This window comes from Phodopus roborovskii, unplaced genomic scaffold (genome assembly GCF_943737965.1).
Source record: "Phodopus roborovskii unplaced genomic scaffold, PHOROB, whole genome shotgun sequence".
Taxonomy (NCBI): domain Eukaryota; kingdom Metazoa; phylum Chordata; class Mammalia; order Rodentia; family Cricetidae; genus Phodopus; species Phodopus roborovskii.
In genome coordinates, this window is record NW_026126469.1 from 4,764,481 (window position 1) to 4,777,884 (window position 13,404).

The window sequence follows — 13,404 nt, forward strand, 5'->3', positions numbered from 1 at the left end:
TTAGGCTGGGCTAGTGCAGGAGCTCTGTGGGGGCAGAGCTAGGTTTGGGAATGGAAATAATGCAGCATACTTGGTTTGGGCAGACTCATTAGGGAAAGCCAGTGGTGTGCTATGCCTCCTGCATTGAGAAGTTCTAGGTAGGGACCAGGAATCAGCTGGCTTGGGACTCTTTTGTTCTATGTAGATAAGGATTGTGGTTGGGCAAGAAAAGCTTTATAAATTCTGGTATCTAGTAACTTTCATTTCCTTCAGTGGGTAGTATCACTGCATGGTAAAATTAGGTAGGCCTTACAAATGTTATCATCCCAGGTAACCTGGGCACTAGAACCTTTGGTTTTAGCAGTTTTAAATCCCTGTGCAGACCTTAGACATTAGCACCCTTGGCCCTACAAGTCTAACACCCTTATGCTAACTTTGGGACCTTGCCCCTTGAATGTTATAGCCCTTGGATATTAGGACCCTTGGCCTCACAGACATTACGATCTCCATGCAGTCCTATGGTATCGTCCCACTAAAGTATTCCATAGGTGAATGCCACAATTACCTGATCATCTTCCAGTAGACTCCACTTATGGTTTGCATATCAATATGTGTGTGGGCATATGAATGTGTGTTGTGTATAGAGGTCAGAAGTTGATTGCTGAAGCAGGGTCTTTCACTTGAACCCAGACCTAGGCAACTCAGCTCATCTAGCTAGCTAGCTTGCTCCAGGAATCCCCACTTTCTACCTTCAGAGTGCTGGGTGAATAGATGGGCGTAGCGTATATGTGGTTCTGGAGGTTCAGACTTAGGACCTCTCTCTTGTGTGACAAGCACTTTAGCCTCTGAGCTGTCTCCCCAGTCCCTAGACACCACCTTTTAAAGGTACCACCATCTTCAGTATTGTCACACTAGGGACAAAGCTTTGAGCACATTAACTTTTAGAGGGCAAGCCATATCCATACCATAGAGAGTAGGTGTCAGGGAGAGGTGTCTGCTTTCTTCTCTATGCTCACACATGACACCCATGTGTGTCCTAGTGGCTTTTGGCGTAGATGTTTTGAAGAGCTCTGATTGGCCTCTGGTGATCATCTTCTTCAGCACATGTAGCCCAGACATCTCCTTTAAGGGTTTCTCCTTTTAGTTCCATGCTGTTGGCTCTGCTCAGGCCAAGCCCAGGTTTGACCTTTTCACATGCTGTGGGTTTTGGTTTATCACTTTCAGGTAGTGTTGGCAGGGCAGTGAGGTGGAAAGAGTTGGTCATCCATGATGACCCGTCTGCCTAGGTCACTGTGAGTCCTGCAGATCTGTACCCATGGAATTTGGGCATCGGTATTAGTGAATAGATTTGTCTTCTATCTTGAACTTAAACTTGATCTTTCTGTGATTCTCTCTACCTAGAGGGCTTTGATCATACCTAATATCTCATGTCTCCTGTCTTCTGATCAGTAACATGTGTCTGGACTGAACTCTGTGAGTCTTGAAGCCACTGAGTGCCATCATGTTTAGGTGGCATTCAGTGTACCAGGGAAGCTGAGGTGAATGTGAACACTTCCTGCTCTCCCCACATTCAAGACTAAAACATGTGTAGTTAACTGTGGAGCCCTGGGAATCAGAAGCAGCACTGTATGGAGGTATACATTGTTTCTGAAAGATTTTCTGTGGCTTTCCTCACATTTTCAAGAAATTCATGACTCTTAAAAGGCTTGGTGTTTTTGGACTTAGAGCCCTCTATTCCATCTTAGCTTGGGCAGGAAGTGTACCACTACAAGCCCCTACATTTCAATGTGCCCATCTGTAACAGATTGGAGTGAGCGAGCATTCCATGGAAATCAGATGACATAGCTCATTAATAACAGCATGCTCTAGAGAAACAAAATGGTGTGTGTGTGTGTGTGTATGTGTGCGCACACGTGCATGCACTTGCAAGTGCATGTGTGCATGTAGAAAGATTAAGATGGTGGTCAGGAATTGATGCCCACAGCTTGAAGATGGAAAGTTCAGAATCTGAAGGAGGCTGTCAGGCCGGAAGCCTACAGAGGAGTTGATGTTCATGTTCAAAGCCATCAGCCAGCAAAGTTTCTTCTTGTTCAATCTTTGTACTCCAGCAAGCTAGATGAAGCCACCATATCATAAAAGAAAATCTATATTATTTGAAGTCATGGTTTAAATATTAATTTCACCAAAATTATCCACAAAAATGTCAAGATTAATGTTTGACTAAGTACCTGGGCTCTTGTAGCCCAGCCATGTAGATATAAAAGCTTCATCATTATATCCGATTTCCATATATTATCATTCTCATGTCCAATGAAGCCTTGAAATCTCTGGGCTTTGGAGAATGATTTTCAACCTCTAAAAAAAAAAAAATCAGAAACCACCTCAGAGAGGGTCTTGGGAGTCATGGAACAGGCCAGGGATTCTGAAAGTTGGGAAGCTTTTAGAGAATCAACAAGTATGATCTGGAAAAAGCAGTCTGTAGATGTTCCAAAGTTAGTCTGTGTAGGTGGGTATGCAATGGCCACAGGCAGCCTCTCTGGCCTTGAGTGGAGAGGTTGTCAGGAGCCAGAGGAAATGGGTATTTTCTGGTACCAAAGCAGGGCTGAAGTAGCTGGATAGGAGATAGTCCTCTACTGAAGAGAGAAGAGTCAGGCATCTTGAGTATTGAGCGAGGGGGTGGTCTGATGGCTATATCTGGATAACTGAAGGAAGCTGTGGTTTATGGCTGCTTCTTGCCCAGAAGCCATGGTAGGATCAGGGCTCACAGAACAGTTGGGGATGTCTGGAGATCTGGCATTGCTCCAAGGGGGAATTATGGGTTCTGAGTCCTGGGATGTAGAGTTTCTGAGGTGGAGCAATTTGGTCAATGTCTCTTGGATTTATCCTTCAATCTCTAAGATATAAGGAGCCCAAAAGTAGGGGAGAGGCCATGTGCCTTAAGTGAGGAAAAGCACCAGAAGTCCCCCTGCACTTTGCATCCATTGGGAAACTCACACTCTCTTTTTGGTACCTTGTCCTTGTCTTGATGGACCATGAGCACTTCAAGGATCTCAGGGTCTACTGTCAGTTTTTGAGGGACATAGATCCAAGCAGAATCTCATGAGTTCGTGGAGTATGGTCCTCATGATCTCTGTGGGGCAAGCATGATGCCAACTTGTTACAGAATTCCACAATGTGTGCTTGGCCAGCAAATGCTCCCACAACTGGAGAAGAGCCTTATGGGTGTTGGGTGAAGATTGAACAGATGAGTTCTGACGTTCTACTGTGGTGATGTAGATAGGCTTTACATGATCTGATTATACAGAAAAACAAGAGTTTGTTATTTCGTAATGCTTAAATAGGATGTAGCCAATGAACACATAATATACTATACAATTTTCATTTGCTTTTTTTGTGCTGCTGTTTTGCAGCAGGATCTTGTTATATGTCCTAAGATGGGCTTGAACTCACCATTCTCTGGTTTCAGCCTCCCCAGTGCTGGAATTGCAGACACATGCTACCATTAGTGGCTAATGTTTATCAGTTTTACTTTTACAGATATCAAGACTTGGGTGTCTGGGCTTGTGATATGAGATCTACAGGTGCTGAACATGATGCATTAAACACCATTTTAATGACTATGCCATGATTCCTGGGGGCAGACCAGTGGCTTTTTGCTGGATTCAAACTTCTGCTTTCAGGGTACCTGTGGCCCTGCACTAGCTACAACCGCATCTCACATCCTGGCATTAAGCCTTCAGAGACTCTTGTCCCATTGGCAGGTGTTCAGCTGCTCTCTATGGCCCCTCTAAGCCCTGGGGGCTTGCTTCACAGACCAGGCTATATCAGTCAAGCGGAGCCACCCAGAGCTCCAGGGATGGGGTTAGACAGGCAGGTGTGGCTTACAACCCAACCACAACAGGGTAGTTTGCAGATGTCCCTCTGGGAAAGACCTCCACAAATGAGGGCCATGGGCACTAGAGGGTGCTTGCTGCTGGTGGCTACACAGGTCCATTTGCATTGGAATAGTTTCTGGCCATCAGAGGAAGAACAAGCCTTTTGCCAGGAAACCTACCCTGCAAGTGGGGTCAGAGTTGACTTTGGATTTGAGGGACAATGAAGTTCAGAACAGGACAGGCACTGGGCACCATCCCCAGGCAGCACAAAGTTCTTCTGTTACTGCTATTGGGCCTAGTGGATGGTGTCCAGCATGTACTTTCTCCCAGCTCTGCACAAAGGAGCAGAGCCATGGGCCCAGGAGCTTCAGTGGGAAGCAGAAGGCCTAGTCTGTGGACTCAGCCAGGCAGGTAAGGGACTTGCTTGTGGGGGAATGTACGTGTGTGGGTCCATGGCCTGGAGGCTGAAATGGGTGGCTGGGAAGGAAGAGGCCATTGAGGCCAGAGGTGTGAGAAGGAAGGATCTGCCCGAGAGGAGGCCTCTGGACCAATGATGGTTAAACTCAGTTTAAACCCTGCTCATGCTAGGTCAATTTTCTATCAATGAACCACTTCCTTAGCCCCACTTTTTTTTTTTTTTTTTTTTTTTTTTTTTTTTGAGTAAAGGTCTTGCCAGTTTCCCCAGGCTGATCTATGCTCTACAGCATAGATAGGATTTGAACTTGCCATCCTCCTTTTTAAACTCCCCATGGTCCTAAGTCATTTTAGTGTGTCATGATCTTAATTAATTTAGAATTAACTGTGTGTGTTTATCCGGTCAAGTAATTGCAGTTCTAGAAGTTTACTCTTAAATAATTATCAAAACATTCATTAAATATTATGAAAGGGTCTTGGGACTAGGGGAGTAGAAATGGGCCATGGAGGTAGCTCAGTCAAGAGGATCTTGCCCTTCAAACACAAGACTCACAGTGTGCATGCAAACAGTGGGAGGTAGGACCATGCTGCTAATTCTAGTATAGGTAAGTTTGGGTGAGCCCCAGGGCTCACTGGCCATCTAGTCTAGCTGAATCAGTGGGCTCCAGGTTCTGTACAAGATCCATCTCAGAAAATAAGATGGTCTGCTATGAGCTGCTGCACCATGGCTGTGTTCTATAGAGGGAAGCGCTGCATAGTTTTCATTCAGCCTGATTCACTGGATGTTCATCAGGTGGGTGGAGGAATAGCAAGTAGTTTTCTCTTCTTAAAATTAGGAATCTCAGTGTATATAACCCTTGAACTTGTCCTCTTTGGACAAGTGTAACACTTTTGCAATTTATCCAAGTTGTTTTTTTAAATCAATATTTTATTCTTTTATTACTAGGCAGAATCCCACTTAAAAATTATTTATTTGACTTTATTTTATGTGCATTGGTGTGAAGGTAGAAGATCCTCTGGACCTGGAATTACAGACAGTTGTGAGCTGCCATGTGGGTGCTGGGAATTGAACCTGGGTCCTCTGGAAGAGCAGTCAGTGCTCTTAACTGCTGAGCCATCTCTCCAGCACCTCTACTTTAAAAAAAAGATTTATTTATTATGTATACAGTGTTCTGTATGCATGTATGCCTACAGGTCAGAAGAGGGCACCAGATCTCATTACAGATGGTTGTGAGCCACCATGTGGTTGCTGGGAATTGAACTCAGGACCTCTGGAAGAATAGTCAGTGCTTTTACCCTTAGCCATCTCTTGAGCCCCATCAAGTCCACTTTTTATAATCATAGCTAAAGAAAAAAATTAATGAAATATTAAAAAATTTCTGTTAAATCATGATGAACAAACATTAGAAATGATCAAGCAAATGGAAGAAAGAAAAGCAAAATTATAAATGATTGTTCATATATGTTGAGCATATATAATCTGAAATGTTCCAAACTCTCAAGTGCCACAGACTGACCCAGTCAGGGGTCTCCTCTGTGGGAGAACGAGGGCTCCAGTAATCAGGTCGGTAAGGATTCAGCGAGTGACAGACAGGCACAACATACAGAGATGCAGTTTGAATCTGCTGTAAGTTTTCTTCAGTGAAAGCATCAGATATATACACATGATTTAGGAACTAAGATTTGACTCCATGCCAGGTTATACATAGTCACATCTGATGAGTGGTGACATGTTGCCAATTTATCTTGAAACTAAAAGAACAGAGAAGGAAGTACCCTCTGAGTACCATCTGGCCTCCAGACAGTGGTTAATAGTCTCAGACCTGAGGTCAATTTTATTCTTAGAATTCTGCCGAGCTGATTCCTATGTAAAAATGCAGAAGTGTGTAAAGCTTATTATTTTTATGGCCAGTCAGGCCAATTTGGCTGTTTTTAAGCCCCCTCTATTCATCTTTGGGGGAGGTGAGCATATAATTTTTGCAACTGCCTTGTTAAACTAATTTGGTCCCTTTTTGTCAATAAGCACCAAGGAAGCCTTGCTGTAGCTAATCTCTCCATGAAGTTAAGTGTGTAATACACCTTTTCTCCATCTATATTTACCCATCTATTTCCCTGGTCATCATATACTTCTGTATAAGGCATAGGAGGGATTATAGTCCTGAGTCTCTGTGGAGTTTCCCTGTTTACTGGAGGCGCCCACCATCGTCCTTTGATTAGGTAATGCTTTCTACCATAAATCATAGTAGGAATTCCTAGACTGTTCTTCCTAGCTCCTGGTGAACTCCCTGGGTCTTTTCCCTGCTAGTTTCTGAACTCTTATGCTTTCACTATCCACTATTCACCAAGACTTGGCCAGGACCTGTTGAATTAATTATAGCCATAAAAATCAAGAAAGGTAAGGTACAGAACCCAAATCCACAGAATTTGATCAGTGCACTGGAAAAAAGTATAGAGGTAGGATGCCAGGAACCACTGGGAGACTAAGTTCTGTGGAACAGATGCCTCTGGTTCGCAAACATGGTTTTCACCATGTCACACAGACTCCACTGGAGTTGGTGTGGTGGCACCCAAGCTTTATAAGTGCAAACATGACCCTGCATGTGGAGAACTGCATATTTGGCATCATAGTCAAAACATAGGCACATTGGGAATGTTGTATAAAAATACTTCCAGACTATTGTATAATGTGTATATCAAATATAACTACATTTTTGTTTAGAGTTGGGGCTTGTTCCTCACAGATCAGATATGTACAAAAAAAAAAAAAACAAAAAACAAACAAACAAACAAAAAAACAAACCCCAAATCTGAAATATTTTCGAATTTCAGATAAGGAAATCATTACTTGTGACAGGATGGAGGGCATCACAATAGGTGCTATAGTCTAAGGTATGTGTCAGAAATACTGTCCCAATAAATGTAAAACACAAGCTACCAAAATGACACAAGAAGAAACACAAATCTGTAGTTCTTGTGTTAAAAAACGTAATGCTGATGTGAAAACCTGCCCTTTCCTATTGGAAGCCTCCTCTGTATGTGACAGTGTTTTTAGTTGTCTGCTTTTATTTGCGAATGGGACATTGTGCAGAGGACACTAACAACACTGGGGAGAGTAGACTTGGTCCTCACTACAGTGTGATCTTGGCTGGGCCATTTGGCAGGATGCATCAGCATTGTTAGGTATTTCTTCTTGACCTGGCTCTTACTGCCTCTTTCCTGGAAGATAAAAACTAGCTTCTAGTATTTGGGACACTAAAAGAGAAAAGAAGCCTTAGGAATTGCAGCTTCCAAGGTGCAAGCATTCACTGAACTTTTGGTTGCAGGGTGGTAAGTGACTCATTGGATATGGCATCCCTAATCCATATCTGCTGGCATTTTCCTTTCCAGGTATGCAGCTTTGGGGCAAAGTTTACAAATTTCTTTTGTAAACTAGGTTTCATATTCATTTTCATTTAGCCACCACCATTTAAGTTTTAGCTCTTATGCTCTGATCTCTGATCAGTTCATATGTGCAGTATGAGGCGGGGAAGTGTCTGTCCTTTTGTCTAAGCCATTTGTTGAGTGTTAATTTTCACCTTGAATTGTTATGGCATCTTTGCTAGAAAGTCAGTCATGAGTGTTCTTGCTATCCAGAGTGACTAGACTCAATGTAACCCCTACCAAGATTTAATCACATTTCTTCTTATGGAAATTAAAAAAAAAAAAAAAAAAGGAAGGAAGGAAGAAAAGAAGAAAGGAAGGAAAGGACTGATTGTGGTAAATACCTTTTGTTTCAGCACAGGCAGCCATATTTCTGTGAGTTAGAGGCCAGCCTGGTCTATTTAGTAATTTCCATGTTATTCAAGAATACATTGTGAGACCCTGTTTCAAACAAACAAACAAACAAACATCTTGAAATTCATATATGGCTGAACGACACAAAAAATAACCACTTTTGAAGAATCTGGTAAATACCTCTGTTATAAACATCATGATCAAAGCAATTTGGGGAGGAAAGTGTTCATTCAGTTCATGCTTCCATATCACTGTTTATCATTTAAAGGAAATCAGGACAGGAACTCAAGCAGGGCAGGAACCAGGAAGCAGACACCAATGCAGAGGCCACAGAAGAATACTGCTTACTGGCTTGCTTTCTGTGGCTTGCTCAGGTTGCTTTCTTATAGAACCCTGGACCACATCCTCAGGGATGGCACCACTCACAATGGGCTTCCCTTCCACATCAAACATTAATTAAGAAAATGCCCAATAGACTTTCCTATAGCCAGATCTTATGGGGGCATTTTCTCGATTGAGGTTCCCTCTTCTCCGATGACTGTTACTAGCCAGCACAACTGCTGGTCATGTAAATGTCTTCCAGCCATACTGTAAGAATTACTTTGTTTCTGAGAAACAAATTTGAATGACTTTTAGTAGGTGATAGTAGGTTGCAATTGTTAATTATTTTGAAATCTATTTTGTATTAATTAATAAAGAATAAAATCCAGCAATCTTCTACAATGTGGAAGAAATTTGAAGACATTATGTTTAGGAAATAAGTTTGACCCAGAAGGATGAACACTGATTCCACTCACAGAGTATCTCACATGTGTAGACTCGTAGAGAGGGCAGTGTCAATGTGACATGGGGCAGGTGGTGGGGAATGAGAAGTTATTGCCTAATGAGTACAGATAAGCTATATGATGGGGGAAAGGTCCACGACAGTATGAGTACATATTAATGCCATTGAACAGAAAAGGTAAAGATGATATAAATGGAAAAAATACTGTCTTCCTACATAGTCCAGACTGATCTCAAACTCATGATCCTGTCTCAATCCCACAGGCTTGCATTACTATCATTTGCCACCGAGTCTGGCTTGCTGTGGATATTTTACCACAATTTTTGCCTTTATATTTGCTTAATTGTTTTATGCTCTAATAATTTTGAGGTAATAAGGATTTTTAAGCCAAAAATAATTTTGCATCCTAAAAAAACGTACTATTCCTTATAATAGAAGTAATTTATAAGGTAGAAATGTAGTAGTCCAACCCCCCAATTGGAGATGCCTGCATCCAATTAGCACCAACCCAGAGCTTAACCACATAAGAAACTGAATCAGTAATTCACATTATCTTAGGTAAAACTGGGGTTTCTTGTTGGTTTGGATTCTCAGAAACCTTTCCTTAAATATCCTAAGATTTGTTTTTAGCTCAAAGAGGATCTTTAGACACAGTCTCTGTGAACTTCTGATATGGAAGAAACAGGTTATTTCAAAGATGGAAAGAACTGATGGAGTCAGGTTCACTTGTCTGGACACAATGAGTTTGAGTTTCCTATTGGCAACATGGTTAAAGATGGCTGACAGACCAGTTAAGTGAAACAGAGAAGATTCACAGCTTGAACAGATTTTGCTTCAGTTCAGCGGTAGTAATAGAAGTACTATATGGGAAGATAGCAGAGGCAGAGGACCCACAGATTGGCTTTGAACCAGCAGCCATGCATGGGGTGGGGAGAAAGGGAAGCCAGGAAGGGAGGAGACTGTGTGGCTTGAGTGAAGAGAGACACAGGAAAGATGGACAAATTGCTTGGGTGGATGACCTTGGACTTGACCATGATGAGGGTTTTGTGAGCCTTGTCCTGAGAGGTGTTATAGGAAATGGAGGTAGGGCCAAGGGAGGGACCCCTGTCATGTCCCTACCATGAGAAACAAATAGGGTGGAAGCATTGTGTCTTAGCTAGGGGTTCTATTGCTGTGAATGGATACCATGACCATGGTAACTCTTCAAAAACATTTTATTATTCTTTGTATGTATGTATGTATGTATGTATGTATGTATGTATGTATGTCATGCATCTTGATCCCATTCATGTCCCTGGCCCTTTGTATCTGCCCTCGGCCTTTGCTATATTCCCCTAAAATAAAACAAAATAAAATAAAATTTAAGAGAAAACAATGAGAGGAAAACAGAGAGAAGAAAAAATAAGAAAAAAAGGTCTCATCATGGAAGCTGCAGTGTGACACAATGAGTCACACAATATACCTTTTGTCCATACATCTTTACTTGCAAGTGTTTATTGCAGAGTCACTGGTCTGGAGGAAGGAGCTGATTGATGCAGAGGCTATGGAGGGGTGCTATTAACTGGTTTGATCCCTATGGCTTTCTCAGCTATAGGGTTCTTATAGAACCCAGGATCACCACCCGAGGAATGGAAACCCCCACAATGGGCTGGACCCTCCCACATCAATCACTAATTAAGAAAATGCCTTATAGCTAGATCTTATGGAGGCATTTTCTTAATTGAGGTTCCTTCCTTTCAGGCAACTAGTTTGTCAAATTGACATAAGACTAGTCAGTACAATGGATGCACACATGACTCCATAGAAAAAGTAGCTTGGAAGATCAGAGAAAGTCTCATGATAGAAATAAAAACATTGGAATTTCCATAATAGAGTGTGTTTGGGTCCTGGAAGGAAGCCAGTTTGGATAGATCACAAGGTACTGGTATGGAAAAGATTTAGTCACTGTAAAAAGACACAAACACACATGCACACACACACACACACACACACACACACACAAAACTTCCTTGTTCCACCACACCCATCTAGGAATTTTCTGAGAATCTTCTGGGCCTGGTGTTGCTATCAACACTGAAAATTTCAGAGTTGAAAGTGGCAGATGGATAGCTGGTTGTCCATTTACTTTCTGCCAATGCCATAGTTCATTTGCCTGTGCCTGTCTCACTCAACAGATTCCAGGCCATCCCACGGGGAACAGGGCCTAGATGCTGGCCCCATGGGTTTACATCTAAGCCACAGTCGTGGTATATCTTTGGTGGTGGGACCCAGCTCACAGTCCTAGGTAAGTGGCTCTCATGAGCTCATGATCCAACTGTCTGAGAAAAGTCTGTTCTCTGTAGGGGTTCTTTCCATCTTACTTCTCTAGCCTTACAGAAAGGGCTTCAATAGCTTCAGCTATTCTTCTGAGACAGATGCCCAATAGGATTCAAGGGCTTAAAGACCATGAGGCCCAGCACCTGAACTGAGGCCCAGATGTGCATTAAGACTGAAAAGGACACATATCTGGGCCACATATATGACTGGTGACATGAACCCAGCCTTCAAAGCTCAGGTCACTCTGGGTAGAAAACCTTGGAGGCTGAGAGAGGGATTGGCTCAGTCTAGGCTGCAGTTCTTTCTTTAATCTTCTGCTGGTCCATGAGGTCATGGGGACACAGAAAAAGCCCAGAGTGACAAGGTAGCTAGAACCTGATTCTCCCAGGATGATTACTAGGAAAAATGTAGACTGTCTGTTGTTCCTTCTCTCTCTCAGGCTTAGGGCCGGTGGCTAACTTGTCTAGGTGTTTCACTTGTCCATCTTCCTTAGATGTCCTTAGACTTAGATGAAGAATGAAGGAGCAAATGTGCCAAATGAAATCAGGAGTCACCAGAGACTTCTGGGATTCTCGCGGGGGTGGGGGTTGCTATCATCATAGTCTGGGAGATGGAGCCCCAGGAACATAGCCAATGCAGGGTCTTATCATCTGGTAACCACTGTAGACAAATTATGGGTCCTTGGTGGAGTTACTGGGGTTTTCCTGGATGGAATCTAATTCCTGGTGAAATAACTGAATGATCTGGAGCACAAGCTCCAGAGCCCTTAACCAGCCAGGCACACCTCAAGATCAACTTCCCAGGACCAACCTTCTAGAATAAATGAGTATTCCCATTCACAGAGGAGGCTCTGAGCATTGGAGAAGTAGTGGAGGTGCGGAACTGGACAGGATCAGATCCCAGTTTAGATTCTAGCTACCGGGAAATGGGAGTACAGTCGGCCTTGGCCACGGGGGTGGGGGGGCAACTGAGGTTGCAAGGAGATGAGTCTGGGTCAGGTCACCTAACGAAGTGCCAGGCTATCTGCTCTTTAGGGAACTTGAGTGGATAGAGAGGAAGAAGGAAGCAGGTCCCAGGACGGATCACTCTGATGATATCACAATTGGCCACAAAGCTGTTAAGACAAGGTTGGGCTCTCTTGTGACATCTCACTTCACCTTCTCTATCTGCACAGGTCAGCCCAAGTCTGACCCCTTGGTCACCCTGTTCCTGTCTTCCATGAATGATCTCCAGGCCAACAAGGCCACACTGGTGTGTCTGGTGAGCGAATTCTACCCAGGTACTTTGGTGGTGAACTGGAAAGTAGATGGAATCCCTGTCACGAAGGGTGTAGAGACAACCCAACCCTCCAAACAGACCAACAACAAGTACATGGCCAGCAGCTACCTGACACTGGCATCTCACCAGTGGCCATCTCACAGCAGATACAGCTGCCAGGTCACTCATGAAGGGAGCACCGTGGAGAAGAGCATGTCACCTGCTGAGTGTTCTTAGACCCTGATCCCCAGTGAAGACTCAGGGGCGTGGATGTGAATTGCCAGAAAAGTCTTTTTTGCCACTCACCATCCCACTCGCCATTCCACTCCCTCTTCTATGCCTAACTCTCAATAAATATCTTGTCACCCACAGAATCTACATCATCTCATTGGTTTCTATGTCATATGTCACTTGTACGACCAAGAACTCCAGAGTTAGGGAGTCCTGGGACCTAGTGGGAAACTAACCCAGGGGAGAGCTTACAATCTGCACATTATTTGGGAAATAGTGTTTTTGCTAAAATCCCTTCTTAGGAGAGACATAAGCAACATCTACCCCTCCTCCCAAGGCCCTAATAGTAAACCAAAGCACAATTCCACCAGTTCACTCTGGGGAACCAAGGAGTTTCTTTGTTCCTTTACAGAGCATAGGTGAGGTTATTTGCAGGGGTGTGGGTGCCCCTCCCTCCTAACAGGCTGTACCTGAAAAACTTTAGCCAGAGGGGGACAAATGCTCTTCTGTAGCCCTTACCAATCAAGGTGGAATTGTGTTCACAGGTTATAGGGGTGAGTGAGATACTCAGGTGAGAATCTCATGCCCTCTCCACCCTCCATTTGGGGGTGTTAACCTTCAACAAGCCCAAATGGGATTTTTTTTTTTTTTTTTTTTTTTTTGCAGTGGGTGCAGCTGAATGTCCCAAGATGGCAGTTGCTTGCATTGGAGAGTAGTCACTCACAAACAAGTGTGGTCATCAGGGTTTCGGTCCATGTGCCCTCTTCTTTGTCT

At 43.4% G+C, this 13,404-nt stretch overlaps 1 protein-coding gene across 1 annotated transcript; it reads left to right on the forward strand.

The window, feature by feature from the left end:
- Positions 1-4,063: 4,063 nt before the first annotated feature.
- Positions 4,064-12,656, forward strand: LOC127226955 (immunoglobulin lambda-like polypeptide 1). Its single transcript, XM_051191127.1, has 4 exons — positions 4,064-4,265; positions 5,493-5,498; positions 11,001-11,110; positions 12,317-12,656. The coding sequence occupies exons 1-4, from the start codon at positions 4,075-4,077 to the stop codon at positions 12,634-12,636; spliced, it is 627 nt and encodes a 208-aa protein (XP_051047084.1). The 5' UTR covers positions 4,064-4,074; the 3' UTR covers positions 12,637-12,656.
- Positions 12,657-13,404: the final 748 nt, after the last annotated feature.

Bases quoted from the DNA above. Each gene is read 5' to 3' on its own strand.
- LOC127226955 (XM_051191127.1), top strand. From the start codon at position 4,075: ATGAAGTTCAGAACAGGACAGGCACTGGGCACCATCCCCAGGCAGCAC. The intron at 11,111-12,316 runs GTAAGTGGCTCT...CTATCTGCACAG, and splicing joins GACCCAGCTCACAGTCCTAG to GTCAGCCCAAGTCTGACCCC.